This window comes from Aythya marila (genome assembly GCF_965140915.1).
Source record: "Aythya marila genome assembly, chromosome: 19".
Taxonomy (NCBI): domain Eukaryota; kingdom Metazoa; phylum Chordata; class Aves; order Anseriformes; family Anatidae; genus Aythya; species Aythya marila.
In genome coordinates this window covers 5,901,430-5,916,252 of record NC_139060.1, presented here as the reverse complement: position 1 = coordinate 5,916,252, position 14,823 = coordinate 5,901,430, and the positions used below count along the sequence as shown (strand labels likewise).

Genomic DNA, 14,823 nt, shown 5'->3' with positions numbered 1-14,823 from the left:
GTGCTTCTTTCAGGAGGAAGGCAACTCCTGGCCAAGATCTGTGGTGCAATGGTTTTGCTCTAGCTTGTCTGTCCACGCCAGTTACTGCAGCACGCTCACCTCTCAGCCCTGCCTTAGCACACCAGTCAGAGCATCTCTGCTGCGCTGCCTTTTAGCCAAAACTAATCACAAGGATCTCGCCAAGTTTTGCTTAAGGCCTCTCCCCAGGCAAATGTCCCTTGCTGCAACCCACGGAGCAGCTTCTGGCCGTTCAGGTACCTTACCGCGTCGTGCGCATACTGCTTTGTCAATTTTAAAAGGTTTTGTTGCACAGATGTAATCAGTGTTTCTCACCAAAGGAGAATGATGAGGCATGTGGAAGGTATGATGGCTGTCTTACGTCTCTGGTGGTCTGTTCTCTGCACCTTTTTGCTCGAAGGATACCCTAAGCAAAAATGACTGTTCTGCCGCGTATTTTTCTGCATGCAGTAATTAGTACCTCTCTGTTTGGCGTTTCTGGGGATGCTGATTCTTTTTCCTCGGCTGTTTACAATCCAGTTCATTTGCTGTTGGTACGTGCCTCTCCCCAGACTGCATGCTGCATGTTAGCAAATAGACTCCTTGTTCTGCGTTTATTTTATGGGAAGGAAACCCAACTTCCTCCACTCAGCTTCACGTTTTTCTTCACCACCTTTCCTAGCAAAACAGCATTGAGAAGGCTTTGCACATTGTGCGTTTTTCCCCCTCAACTTATCACACAACAGTTTAATTAACTTGCCTGGCATTTGCTAAGCAAGGCAATGCAAACACTGCTCAGTGCCACGCCAGTTATTTATGCTCTGTCAGACTTTATGGCGATGGTTGTGGTATTTTGAGCGCACAGACCTCAGGTCAGGATTAACTTAAAGATGGAGAGAAGAGCTTTCACCTGCCAGAGTCTGACTGTGACATTTAGTCTTCCTTCATTGAGTTATCTCTAACATCCAGGACACCTAAGCTGAAATCAGAAAAGGCTGTAGAAATTTTACTTAAATCTGCTGTTATCAACTTCTGAGACCAGAATAAAAGACCAAATTCTCAAGTCTGCATGAATATGAGTGAAGAATGGGCTTTCAATCATTTCGGGTCTGAAAGCATTCCCTGATAGCTGCGTTCGGGAGTAACTTGCCTTTCTAAAACCTGTTAATCTTCACCACGAACAAGCAAAGATCACTTTCCCCTGAATCCTCTTGGGATGCATGCAGACACATGCAGAGACCCAGGTAGCAAAAGTCACTGTTTTGTCCTCCTGCCTTGCACAGTGCCAAAAAGAGGAGGTGAACATAAAAACAAATTAGATGTGTTTTCCACATCGGTAAGCTTGTTAGCGCACCCTGTACCTTCATGCAAGAAAACCTAACACCAGAAGACTGAATCAAGTCTGTGTGTCAAATAGCTCCCTTTATTTTGCTTTTCATTTAGGAGCAAACAGTCATGCTGAAGACGCCAACATATTTGGCCGTATTAGATATATTAAGATGGAATCTCTAAAAGACAAGAGAAAAAAAAAAAAAAAAAAAAAAAAACAACTAAAAGCTCTGTGCCCGTGGTTCAGACAGGATAAAAGGAAACTCCTTTCTTCAGATTAAAAAGAAAAGTCCCGCATGGAGGCACTTGAAGTATTTTTCTAAGATAAGAGCTTAAATTGTACATTCTTTTCCTAATGATGGCTTGCCATTTCCTCATCAATGACACGATATTTTCTGTGATCTGCAGACAGCTAGAGTAGCTTTGAGTAGTTTCTTAGCATGACATGGTACCGTTGGCTTGGGACTTATCTGCTCATCTTTTGTGGCAGTGAGAAATAGCCTGTATGCCCTAACTGACATTTCTCAAGCTTGTCAGCATGCTACAGTCAGAATGATAATTAATGTGCTTTTTAAAGAGTGGCTTAGGAGAACTAAACAATTGCAGTGGTGATAGTTCATTATTGCCACTCTTTAAATGTCATTATAAGTAGCTGTCGTGGAGACTTCGTTACTCATCATTTGACCATCCAGAGAGAAACACGTCTGTGATTTATTTCAGCAGACGTTGAGGAAGGAAATGAAACTGCAGGGCTGGGGACTGGCGCTGCCTGTGGTTACCCAGCCTCAGGGCTCCCTAGGAGTGAAGCTCAAACTGGGAACCGCTCTGGAACTGGGAGCAGGAGAAGGGAAATGGTGATGAAGAATTGCTCAGCATTAAGAGCAACAGCCATTAATAGCCATTTCCTCTGTAGGTTTTATGAGTGTAGCAATTATTATTATTTTTTTATATGGCCAGTCCTTCAGCCAAACCACAGTAGCTCCACCAAACCAGCAGAGCTGAGCTGACGATCTGATGGCCATCCAACAACACACCCACTCATCCCTAAGGCAGCAGCCAGAACCCTCCACTGGAGCTGAAAGGCTTTGATAGTTCCTTTTTTCTACCATTCTCTTGCTCCCATAAATGTACAGATAGACATTTTACACCTTCTGTTTGATTTCTCCTTCCTTCTGCCTTCGGGTGCCCATCGCTCACGGTCAGCAGCTCTGCCGGGGAGGAGCAGGCAGCAGCTGGCCATGAGCCTCACGGGAGCACTCCATGGCAGAATCGTCACCTTTTTGTCTTCTCCCTTTTTCTAACAGGGTTTCCAAGGCAAGACCGGCCCTCCTGGACCCCCTGGCGTTGTAGGCCCTCAGGTAAGGAACAAATATTGGTGCTTGCATCAGCCCCTTGTGGCTCATTTTCCTGGGTACAGCATGCAGGTAGGGTAGGAGAGAACAGGATGGCGCTTAGACAAGGTGTGTGAGCCCTGCCGGAGATGAGGTGGCTCCTGTGAACTTAACAGAGCTGCTCTGGTGTAAAACAGATGCAGGATGGGAGACACAGACCAGCTGTGTGCAGCCTGACAGAAGGACCAAAGAGTTTGATGTGATTCAGAAGGGCTGTGCAACCTACTGGGCAATCGGAGCAGTAGGAGCATGATGCAAGAGTGGTGTGACATTTCGTTAGGAAGAAATGCATCCCTGTTTGACATGAAGTGCTGCCAGATTCTGTCGGAATTGTGCCTTTTTTTTTTTTTTTGATTTTATTTCAGTTGCAATGAACTCAGTGCAATCTGGAAATAATAACTACGCGACCAGAATTTGTACCCCTTAAGTACAAGCATGCAGGGCTCGTGCATCGGTTGTGTAGGTGGAGTCCTAGGCTGAGGAGGACTGGGGTTTGGTTGTCTTCTTTCCTGAATTGCCAGGGAGGTTGCTCTTTAATTACAAAGCAATTAATTTGTCCTCTTTAATGATAGTGTAAATTCTCTGATTTGTAAGTTCCATGATTAGGGGCAATTCCCCGACTGTGTCTGTCTTCTCAAGTGCAAATTAGGTTCCGTGGCAATTTCCTTTGGTTCGGCAGCGTGTAGTTAGTCTGATGTGTGGCTGCCGAGCGATCGCGGCGTTCTCCTTCTGCTTAGGCTAAGTGGCACCCTGGAGCGTGACACGAATCACAACCACGGTCCCAGCGGACCCCGACTTGCAGGGTTGTCGTAGCATTGTGCTCACAGCTTGTGTCCTCCTCCAAAACAGACCGCTGGGGAACCTTCTGCTCCGGGCCTCGTGGCACACTCGTCACCATCAGTGCCCGTGTATGGCACAGCGGCAGGCAGCAACCGCCGTGTAGTACAAGCCTCATCCATTATTTATTCCCCATATTAGGGCAAATCAGCATGATTGTAGAATACTTAGGAATTTTTCAGTTAAAAAGACAACTAAGCGTAATAATTTGAGTGATGATCTCATTTATGTGAACGCTTTCTTTCCAATACCTCCTGTCTGTTCAGTGCAGTTTTGTCCACTTCCGCACCAGAGATCCTTTAGGTGCCAAAGGAGGCATCTCTGTGGGGTTTCCTGGTGACACTGCAGGGAAGAAGCATCTTCCATCCTGTAGCAGCCTAAAGGAGCAAACTGATGCCCTTCCTCCTCTATTTGCTCTGCTGACACCCACCGCCTTCTCCCTGCTCTCTGTCCTCAGGGTCCGACCGGTGAGACGGGTCCCATGGGTGAGCGGGGACACCCAGGTCCTCCAGGTCCCCCGGGTGAACAAGGTCTCCCTGGCCTCACTGGAAAGGAAGGGACCAAGGTAGGGATGAGCAGCCTGCTGGCTTCCCCTCCTTGCACTCCTGGACAGCTGCCCCTCTTGCAGAGGTGGAGAGGGATGATCCAGTAAAGAAATGATGTTTCACAGGGCTTCATCAAGGCTCTGGCACAGAGAGAGGAGCTGTGCCCCCATGGCATCTGCAGCTCCTTAGCTCTTTGTCCTTGTTGTTACAGGGGGACCCTGGTCCCGCCGGCCTCCCCGGGAAGGATGGACCCCCAGGCTTGCGAGGCTTCCCTGGAGAGCGAGGTCTCCCCGGCCCCATCGTAAGTTTCTGTCCTTCCAGCAAGAAGGACACCCCAGCAGCGCAGCACACAGCTCCCCAAATGACTCCATTTTCCCATCTTCTTCCCTCCAGGGTGCTCCAGGACTAAAAGGCAATGAAGGTCCCCCAGGCCCCCCCGGTCCAGCAGTGAGTATCGTTGCCCTCCCAGGCACCACCTAACACTTTTACAAGCTTGGCAAGCCAAAACAGAGGGTTAGTCAGCGCAGTGCCTCCTCCGTTACTGTGCTAACTAATGGCTTTCTGGATATTGCTTTATTTTACAAGACACACATGTAATAGCTCAGTTATTTTATGGGGTTAGCTATGAACATACGTGACAAGCTGGGGGAACTGGGATGATCCAGGACATCCAGAATTTTGCTTTTAAGTCACCAGCTTTTCTTCTGAAAGTTGTTCCCACTTAAGATGTGTGCTCCGTGCAGCCCTTCTGGAAGAAAATAATCATCATCGAACCCTCCCGGCTGCGTTAACCATGAAGTGGTCACACGCATGTTCCAAGCTGATAATGTGCCCCCAGGAACTGAGCTCGCTGCACCAGCCAGGGGAGAACTCAGCAGTTTCAAGGATTTTAATTAAGATCTGCAGAACCCCTTGGGCTGATGGTGCCAAGCCACCGCATGGAACTCACCCCCTTTAGACGTGCTCATTTACTAAGTTCATGCATTTGCAGCGTCCTACTGCTGCATTTCTTTCTTTCTGCATATAGATAATGCTCGATAACCCAGTAATGCTTGCTCCTTCCTTCTCCAAACAGGGCTCTCCTGGCGAGCGAGGCCCCGCGGGCTCAGCTGGCCCCATCGGCTTGCCAGGGCGACCTGGCCCCCAGGGACCTCCGGGACCTGCAGGTGAAAAGGGAGCCCCAGTAAGTACCAGTACACCAATTAACAGCTGTGGGTCACGTAGAACTAGAGCTGAGCATGGAGATAGTCCCCAGACTGGGTGTAAAAAAGGAAACAAGAAACAAATGCTGTGTGTTCCTGTGGTGTGAGCATGCCAGTCGTCTGCTGGAGCCCGCGCAAAGATGCTGAGAGCAGCCGTGCACACTCTCACATCTTTCAGTCCCTCGGCTCACACATGAGATGTCACCTGCAGGCAGCAGGGAGTGGGCAGGATGCCTCTGCTTGTCCCCAAGGAGCCCAGTGCCATGGCAGTCCCAAGGGGGAAGGCTGTGCCACGAATCTGTGCCCCAGGAGCGTTGCTGGAACCATCTCTGACGTCTGGGTTGCTTTGGTTCATGCCCAGGCTCAGCCTCAGATCCATCAAAATGAGCAAATGCTGGCATCAGGGATTTCAGACTGCACGAGGACACTTGCACTGATTGATTGTTGTTATCAGAAGCGTTTATCAGGCAGTGTATTCCACATTTGCTGGCTTATTTGGAACTCCAACAGCTAGTCCAGAGGCAAGAATTTCTTGGTGAATCAGCTTTATGAACATCTGTCCTGCCAAGTATCTATATGATGTGTTATTGGATAGATGAATAGGCAATTTATGTGGCATCTAATTATTCAGAAGAGAGCATCCAGGATTCAGATGCAATTAAATTATGTACAAGGAAACTGAAAAATATCCACTGTTCAGTTCCTATAAACAAACAAATTTGAGTAAAGGCTCCAGGCTTGAGGAATACAAGAAGATGTTTAAGCAGGAGGCCAGCAGAGATTGCTTTATTTGCTTCATGTATTTTCTTTTGTCCAGAGGCTCAGGAGAGAGCTCAGGGCCATTATTTAGGGATTAGTCAGGGATGGAGCTGGGGCAGTCAGGACCAGCATCAGTAAGAACTGGTCTGTGGGAATAAAAATTAGTTGGAGACTTGTTTGTCATTCAGAGAGAGATGGCAGAGGGTTCAGATTAAATCTAATTGTATTGCTACAGCAGCGAAATTGCAGCTGTGATCTGGGTATTTGCCGTTTAGGTTTGTTTGTTCTTTATCTCTGGAGATAGAATTTTTGTCTTGTTCAGAGAGCGAGCACAGAGAGAGAGAGAGAGAGAGAGAGAGAGGGAGATCCAGGAAATATCATCTGGAAACATGTCTTGCTCTACGTGTCCATGCAGTTGGGGTCGTTTTCAGCTGCATAAAATGTTAATGGACTGCAATGGGTCGGTTGGAGGGTGGAGGTGAGCTCTGCCTGACCTGTCTGCTCTTTTTGCTTCCAGGGCGAGAAAGGTCCTCAAGGCCCAGCAGGTCGGGACGGCATCCAGGGCCCGGTGGGACTGCCGGGTCCAGCAGGTCCTGTTGGGCCCCCTGGCGAGGACGGAGACAAGGTGGGAGAAGTCCTCCTGCTGTATGGGGTCACTGGGAGGGAGTGGGGCCGCCTGCCCCAGTGCCACCGTGCCGTCTGCTAAAACAGGGATGTTTTGTGGTGCTCACAGTCCTGCAATTCGAGCAGAGTCAGGTCTGGGAGAGAATCAGGCCAAATTTGCCAGCCAAACCACTCGCTGAAATCCAGTTAGCCTTCCCCGAGCCTGTAGCAGGTGGCCTGCCCTCAGGCGCTTGGCCTTTCCAAATTAATTACCTTTCCCACTCTCTCATTAAGCCCCTCTAGGACTGGAGGATTCTTCGAAAGCGTTAGCTGGGGTGTATCGCTCATCACCGCTAACGAGGCCTGCAGGATGTTGGGTCCTGCATTGTGCGGTGGCTTGGGAAAGTTTAATGATGCAGAAGGGTTTGGTTACAGCCAAATCACTGGCCCTTTTCAGCATTTTTAGGGGGGTTCTGTGGGAATCAGCATCTTTTGGGTGAGGACACGGAAGCTAACTGTGCCCCTTTGCTCCTGGCAGGGCGAGATCGGGGAACCTGGCCAGAAGGGCAGCAAGGGCGACAAAGGGGAGCAGGTGAGTGCACCGGGCATCGCCAGCAGCTGCTCTTTGGAGGAACATGTGGTGATGTTGTGTGGCTTGCTGGAAACAAAACGGTATCGTTTTAACTTCTTCCTGTCACTCCTTCCTCTTCTCCTTTGCTTCATCAAATACCCACATGGTGTAAAAAAAAAAAGAGTGAGTGCTTGAAGTGTTTTTCTCTTCAGCCCGTGCTGTTAGAGCTGGGTGTTTGGCTGCGGTTACTTTTCTGGTTGCTTATAGCACACTGAAGCATCCTTTGTGTGCTCAGAGGCTGAGGGATGGAAAATAAATTGCACGTATGTATCTAGAGAGGACTGAGTGGTGTGATATTGCCTTGCTGGAGCAAAGATGCGTGACTGATGGCTAAGACCAAATTCCCCTGTAAATGTACCGAAGGAAGAAGTTGGATTGCACTGGTTTTGGCTTCTCGGCCATGCAGGCAGGTAGCTGCACCCCCCAGGAGGGGATGCTGGAGGTTAATGGTGATCTGTCAGACATGTTATGCTACACAGAAACACACAGATGGCTTCCTTCTCTCCAGAAAGATTTCCAGCTTCCACCGCCCCCAGAAAGTGTTTTGCAAAATGAGTTTAAGCACGTCCTTGGGTGCAGCGCTGCTGCACCAGCATTGGTGCACCAGGGACCCTGTCCACCCACTGCACTCTTTCAGAGATTTATGCTGGTTTAATGGATGCTGTGCTTATTTTACAGGTGAGATTTTTCACCTTCTGCTCCTAAATGTGACATTGCACTTCTGTTTCACGACAGGGTCCACCAGGTCCTACTGGCCCCCAGGGTCCAATTGGTCAGCCAGGCCCAGCTGTGAGTATTGTCAGCAGGAATCCTGCTTCTTACCATAAAAAAAAAATATATATATTTTGGGAAGCTCTGTAAAGAGTTGCAATTTCTGACTGGCACTGCTCATACCCGGTGCATGGGGATGAGCATTGCTGGCTGCAGCAGGAGGTGCTGGGGATGGGGCTGTGCACCCACCTTGTGCCCATGCTAAGCCACGTTAGACTTTTTCCTCATAGGGAGCTGATGGAGAGCCAGGTCCCAGAGGGCAGCAAGGCCTCTTTGGTCAGAAAGGTGATGAAGGACCTCGAGGTTTCCCTGGTCCCCCTGGCCCTGTGGGCCTGCAGGTAATTTGTAGCATCAAGGGAGTGCTGAGGGTGATGAAAGCTGGGGCCTCCACCAGAGATGTTCATGGCTAAAAATTATCCCTTCCTACATCTCCTCAGGGCCTGCCTGGACCACCCGGTGAGAAGGGAGAAACAGGTGATGTTGGGCAAATGGTAAGATCCTTTTCTTCTATTTTCATCACTGATGTAAGTGTTTCTCCAAGAACACATCTGAGGTTTGTCTCCCCTTTCCCCAGGGCCCGCCAGGCCCACCTGGGCCCAGAGGTCCGTCTGGACCACCAGGAGCAGACGGCCCCCAGGGTTCTCCCGGGGGGATTGGAAATCCTGGCGCAGTAGGAGAGAAGGTAAAGCATCCGCCCAAACTCAACTGAAGCCTGCAAGAAGTTTGCTACTTGTTTGGGGGCTTTGCTAATAAGGAGGTCTTCTGTGTTAAGATATCGATGTCTCAGGGTGATCATTTAAAATGGAAAAGGGAAATAAAAAAGCCTGTTGAGGAAGATACGCCAGGTCTGCTTACTGGTCTAGCTTGGATGCTGAATGCTCCTATTATGTGAGCATCATCCTTGATGTGCTCATGTGAAATGAGACCTCGAGAGGGCTCAGGTGGATGAGTGGCTCTGCAGACTGTGCCAATTCCCACAGTTGTGGTGGGCTCATTAGAGAATTTGTTTTGGAGCCTGAGCTGTATTTTCAGGTGATAAGGTAAGGATTAGGCCAGGTGAGTGGGGTGGTGATGGGGGTAAATTCATGGCTGTGGGCATTTTGTTCATCCACCTGGTCTATAAATAGGTGCCATTTAAAAAGAGGCAGCTCCTCCCAACCTGAAGCATGCTTAATGCAGTCCTTGAGGTACTTATACTAGTGATTTCTCCTCAATTAAGTAAACAGATCTATTGAGAGAGATATATGTTGTGTATTTTTGTTATTATAAGCCAAAAGATGGAAATGTGCCTGAACAGAAAATAGTGAGGTCTCCCTAGCATGTGGCGTGGCAGCACCCAGCCCGTGCCTTGCTGGGGCTCACAGCTCTCAGCAGGCCCAAGGGGTTCAGCACATCAGCAGAAAGCTCAGGACCCTGCAGAAATACAACTGTAGGCTTCTTTTTTTCTCCCCTGCAGGGTGAACCTGGTGAATCTGGTGAGCCTGGTCTTCCCGGGGAGGTTGGCCTGCCGGTGAGTATGCTATGGGATGTGGCAGAGAGAGGATTTTTGTCCGTGGTACCCCCAGGGAGCTGGTGAAAGAGGTTTTCGGGAGGGATGGATGTGGATGGGGACTGAACCAGCTGGGTTCTTGGTTTGGGCGTCAGGCAGAGGCATTGCCATGGTACGGGGTATTTATAGGAGAGCGTTTAGTCACGGGATGCATGCTGCCCACAACAACAGGAACACCATCAAATCTTTGTGGGAAGGGACTGTTAAATCACGTCCTTGTGCTTGGAGATACAAATAGAGAGTTCTGTTCAGAATTGATTAAAGGATAATTAGGGATTGGTAAGTTGGTTTACTGGATAATAGAAACATCCTTTTTTCCTTTACAGGGTCCTAAAGGTGAAAGAGGTGAAAAGGGTGAAGCAGGTCCCTCTGGTGCTGCTGGTCCACCTGGTCCCAAAGGTCCACCAGGTGATGATGGGCCCAAAGGCAGCCCTGTAAGTACCCCCTGCTGTCAAAATAGTGCTTCCTTGTCTTGCCCTGTGGAGATTTCCACATGCAGAGACGTTTTCCAGGGATTACTGTGGAAATTCTAAGTAGTTTACCAGCCAGAGAATTTCCCCTCTAATTAATATGTGCTATTAATCCATTCCTTTAGGGTGCTAATGAGGAAAAGACCCAACTGTACAATACCTTGCAGCGTTACTTGAATCATTAGTCCTTTTTGCAGGCTGTCAGGAAACACACTTATGGAAAGGGCCTGCAATAGGATTACTTTGCATCTGAGCTTGTGCATTGCAAGGGTCCTCTGTACCAGAGCAAAGCTTCCAAGATAGCAGAGAGGAGATTTATGTGAATCTGGGAGCAGTACCTCCGGGGTCAGATCCCTGCTGATGCTAATTGCTGTAGCTCTATGGAAGCCAGCAGAGCTGGACTGATTTATACCAGATGACAATGGTACAGTATTTGTCTTGCCTGCTCCTTTGATGCTTGTTGGCTGAAGAAATTCATCATGCGATAAACAAAGATGGCATGAAACAGCAAAGGAGGCAGGGGAGTTAGTCATCTCTCTTAACAGATGGGGTTTGGGGAGAGTGCATTATTGGTTCAAACTTAGTGTCTGAGCGCTGTTCTCAGAATCATTTGAAGTGCACAATAGGCATTATATGGAGGAGAGTGGTGGAGTTGTTTTAGTCATTAAATGCTTTGAGAGGATCTTCAGGTGAAAAATGTTACACGTCGTGTAGTAAAGAAAAGCAAAACCTTCTAATCTGCACATTCTCCAAAGCTGAGAGGATTTCACTGTCACTTGTCTACTCTATTTGTGAAAAACTAGATGAAATTCCCTGTGTAGATACTGGAGCTTTGTATAGCCTGGCTGCAGAGCTGCAGAGAACTGTAACAGGATGAAATTACTGACGACACAAAACTGGGATGTGAACTGGGACTGGGTTTGAGGGTAGGGAATTGGGATTTTGCTCCACAGGGCATCTCCCCATGTTGCCAGTGGGGTGACAGGTACAGTGCTCTGCAGCTCTCCAGGTGCAACCTTTGACCTGGGGATCTCCCTCTTCTCCCTTCGCAGGGTCCAGTTGGTTTCCCTGGTGACCCTGGTCCTCCTGGAGAACCTGGTCCAGCCGTAAGTGTTTGTCCCATAGAGGGATAATTAGGTTTTGTGAAATATGACTGTGTGCTGTTCATTCACCAGCAGCTCCTCTGGTCTTTACTTGGGGAAAGGGTGGGAAGTCCCACCATAAGACTGTTCTTCTGCCCACCCCGCAGCCTTTGGGGTGGTAGCAGTTCCTGTCCACAGTATTTGATGTGGGAGGTTTGCTGATGCTGGCATTCCCAGCGAGAGATGGGAAGGGATGGTTCCTGGTGACATCAGGACATGCTGAACCACACCTGTTGGGTCTAATGTTTTATTTAGCTCCATTTGTACCCTATATATTCCTGCTTGCTTCCTTCTTCCATTTTAGGGTCAAGATGGTCCCCCTGGTGACAAAGGTGATGATGGCGAACCTGGTCAGACTGTGAGTAACTGGATGGAAGGGCTCTGTGTTCAGTCCCCAGTGTCTCTGTGCAGGTCCAAGGGCTTTAGCACAGAAAGATGTACAGCAACAAATTCCCAACAGCTTCCCCAGCCGCCTGCCCCGTCCCATCCCTTCCTGTCTGTGTCAGCCTGGCCACTGCCATCCATCCAGGCTGCTCAGCAATACATCCAAAAAGCAAAACTTTAGTTTACAAAAAAAAACCACAAATTCTAGCCTTTCGTTTTAAGCTCGCCATGCCTTATGGTATTACATGGTGGGAAGGGATAAAACAAGATACCACCTGCACCCCAAGGAAGTGCTGGGAGTTGTACTGGCCGCCCACACCCCGACTTAGCACAAACTCCAAATCTCAGCTGGAGTTTTGCACGCTTGCTTCTTCTTCCCATGTCTCGTGGTGCAGTAATGGCTTCTCCTCCACTCTCCATTTAGGGTTCCCCAGGTCCCACGGGAGAGCCAGGACCCTCCGGACCCCCAGGAAAAAGGGTAAGCTGATTGTTTAAAAATATTTTTCTGAATGTACTCGTGTTGATTTTTTTTTTTTAACCGATTTTATGACTCCGTCTAAAGTAAATGCCAGGCAGTAGCATGTATAAAAAAAAAATTGACATGCCATCCACAGCCATTGGAAATCAATGGGAAGTTGTCAACTAAATCTCATTGTTTTTTCAAAGATTCCAACACCCAAAAGAAAACATAAATTTAAGGTGCTCCTTTACTTTCTCTCTCCTGGTAGAGACGAGAGATTTTTTTTTTATCAAGAAGCTAATTTATAAAGCCTTTCAGAGATATTTGTCTCCATGTTGTCTTCTTCTCTGGGACTGAAGCACTGTTTTGGTAATTCCACTAGGCTGTTACAGATCAGGGTGATCTAACTGTGTTTTGCATCTATTTTGTGCTTTCTTTAGGGCCCTCCTGGTCCAGCTGGTCCCGAAGGAAGGCAAGGAGAGAAAGGAGCCAAGGTGAGAGCTGAATGGGATTTGTCTTCTACCATATCCTTCATGTGCCAAAGCTCTCACCCTCTGACATTGTTATTGAAAGACAGTCATTTGATTTTGCTGCGCTACAACAAAATAGCCTGAATCTGGGGCTGTTGGCCTCAAATTAAAGTGTATGTTTCATCTTTGAACAAACTCCGTGGAGTTGAATAGAGCTTGGTAAGGTCATGGGAATATTTTTCTTGCTTCAAAATGACAAAGTGCCATATTTGGCAATTTAATGTGTTGTGAATAATACGGCCTGCAGAGCCGTGCATCATATCCCAGGGCAAACACAGCATTATTGGACCGTGGCAGTTTCATTAGGGGTGGTGGGGAAACGGCAAGTGGGATTGCAAATTACAGATCTAATTGTTGTGGCAGGCACAGGAACGCTGGTGGAGGAGGATGTGCTCTGCTAGCACATCTCTCAGGACCGAACCAAAGGAAGCTTCACGCTCTGGAGGGCTCGCAGCAAAGAACCGTTCCTGCTGTAAATCAGCAGAAATAGGCAAGGCTGAAAAGTGAAGCTGTTTGGAGACTTGTCCCCAGCACATCAGGGATAGGGAAGCAGCAGGAAAATCAGCGAATGGAAAATTTTACATGCTATGCAGGGAATTGTGTTTATTTGGTGACATCCTGCCAGCCACTGCTGCATCTCTGAGAAGATCACTTGATGGCCCGATGCAAATTGAACTGTGCTGTCTTTCCACACAGGGTGAAGCTGGTTTGGAAGGACCTCCTGGGAAGACAGGCCCAATCGGTCCCCAGGGTGCTCCAGGGAAACCCGGCCCTGATGGTCTTCGAGGAATTCCTGGTCCAGTCGTGAGTATTCCCCAAAGGAGCAGAGTCTGAGAACATTTCTGCTCAGGGCTGTGCTTTAGGGGCATTTGCCGTGGAAGGCAGCTTGTTCCCAGTGTAACGTGCTGTCTGCAAGTGGGCAGAGAGCTTCTGTGCTGCAGTGCCTGACAGCAGGCAAAACACACTTAGTGGAAATAACGTGATGGTGGATACCAGCTCCCAGCACCTTTTATCTGAGTGCTGGGTCTGCTCTGGGGCAACATTTCCTGGAGCTTGAAAGCCCCTTTTCCAGTGGAGATTGGAGCACGAGGGGGGTATAAACACATTTGTCCTTACCACCTTTAAGAAAACAGGGCAAATGTTCCCTGGCACAGTGGCAGGATGAGGATTTATGAATAATCTGAGTAACCCCAGCTGGGAGCACTGTTGTCATGAACGATGGCTTTGAGGGAATTGTGATGTTTTACAGGGTGAACAAGGTCTCCCCGGATCACCTGGCCCAGACGGTCCTCCAGGCCCAATGGTATGTCCGGACCATCACATCTGATGAGGTTTTGAAACGGGAGAGCGTATTTTCCATAATCTCATTCTCCCCTTTGTTTTCCCTCCTGTCTCCCAAAGGGCCCACCTGGTTTGCCTGGCCTTAAAGGAGACTCTGGCCCTAAAGGTGAAAAGGTAAGAATCGGTGCACGACCTCGCTGATGTCTGTGTCTGTTTGCACCAGGCGATGCAAACACCCATCTGCTTTAGGGCAGGAGTCTCCTTCCCACAGAAGGGTATGAAGTATATGTCCCATACAAAACGAGCAGGCACTTGGGTGCAGCAGTTCTGTTTCTGCATTTGTAGCATTTCCCGTTGCAAAAAGCTCGTCCTTTCACTGCTCTGCCGCTTCCAGGTGTCAAGGGTAGCTGCAAACTCCTGTCACCTTGCTTAGATATTTGTTTGTGTACCTGGAGATGTCTTTGATGGGTAGCTTTGGCGTTCGGTTACCTCCGGAGAGAGATCGTAATTAACATCTGCTATTTTCCCCTAGGGTCATCCAGGTTTAATTGGTCTTATTGGGCCACCGGGTGAGCAGGGAGAAAAGGGCGACAGAGGTCTCCCAGGCCCCCAGGGCTCAGCAGGACCCAAAGGAGAGCAGGTAAACGTCCCATAAGACCTTCATTAAACATGTTTTTGAGCTGGGGGGTGTTGCTGCCTTTGAGCAAGTGCAGTATAGGAGAGATGGTCAAGCTCAGCAAGGGAGTCTTGCTAAATTTTGAGGAATATTTGCTGTTTTCTATATTAATGTGGTTTATTCTACATGTGAAATGTAGAGGTGCTCCACAATGACCCATTTTAGTGGAAAGCAGTTTCTCAGGGCTTGTATGAAAAGAGTTGAATAGGCTTGGAGGGATGGTAACATTAAATATGCATCAGGAGGACTGATTTTTAGAACTGTGT

General features: G+C 48.5%; 1 protein-coding gene across 2 annotated transcripts in view; it reads left to right on the top strand.

Annotated features, from left to right (window-relative positions):
• COL5A1 (collagen type V alpha 1 chain) overlaps positions 1-14,823 on the top strand; it is a 147,733-nt gene that overhangs the window by 120,391 nt on the left and 12,519 nt on the right. For both annotated transcript variants that reach the window (XM_082775611.1, XM_082775610.1), the window contains exons 38-58: positions 2,631-2,684; positions 4,012-4,119; positions 4,311-4,400; positions 4,493-4,546; positions 5,175-5,282; positions 6,578-6,685; positions 7,202-7,255; positions 8,030-8,083; positions 8,296-8,403; positions 8,503-8,556; positions 8,640-8,747; positions 9,522-9,575; positions 9,941-10,048; positions 11,137-11,190; positions 11,531-11,584; positions 12,035-12,088; positions 12,511-12,564; positions 13,297-13,404; positions 13,850-13,903; positions 14,002-14,055; positions 14,414-14,521. In XM_082775611.1, coding sequence (XP_082631737.1) covers positions 2,631-2,684; positions 4,012-4,119; positions 4,311-4,400; positions 4,493-4,546; positions 5,175-5,282; positions 6,578-6,685; positions 7,202-7,255; positions 8,030-8,083; positions 8,296-8,403; positions 8,503-8,556; positions 8,640-8,747; positions 9,522-9,575; positions 9,941-10,048; positions 11,137-11,190; positions 11,531-11,584; positions 12,035-12,088; positions 12,511-12,564; positions 13,297-13,404; positions 13,850-13,903; positions 14,002-14,055; positions 14,414-14,521 — 1,602 coding nt within the window. The remainder of the gene's footprint in view (positions 1-2,630; positions 2,685-4,011; positions 4,120-4,310; positions 4,401-4,492; positions 4,547-5,174; positions 5,283-6,577; positions 6,686-7,201; positions 7,256-8,029; positions 8,084-8,295; positions 8,404-8,502; positions 8,557-8,639; positions 8,748-9,521; positions 9,576-9,940; positions 10,049-11,136; positions 11,191-11,530; positions 11,585-12,034; positions 12,089-12,510; positions 12,565-13,296; positions 13,405-13,849; positions 13,904-14,001; positions 14,056-14,413; positions 14,522-14,823) is intronic.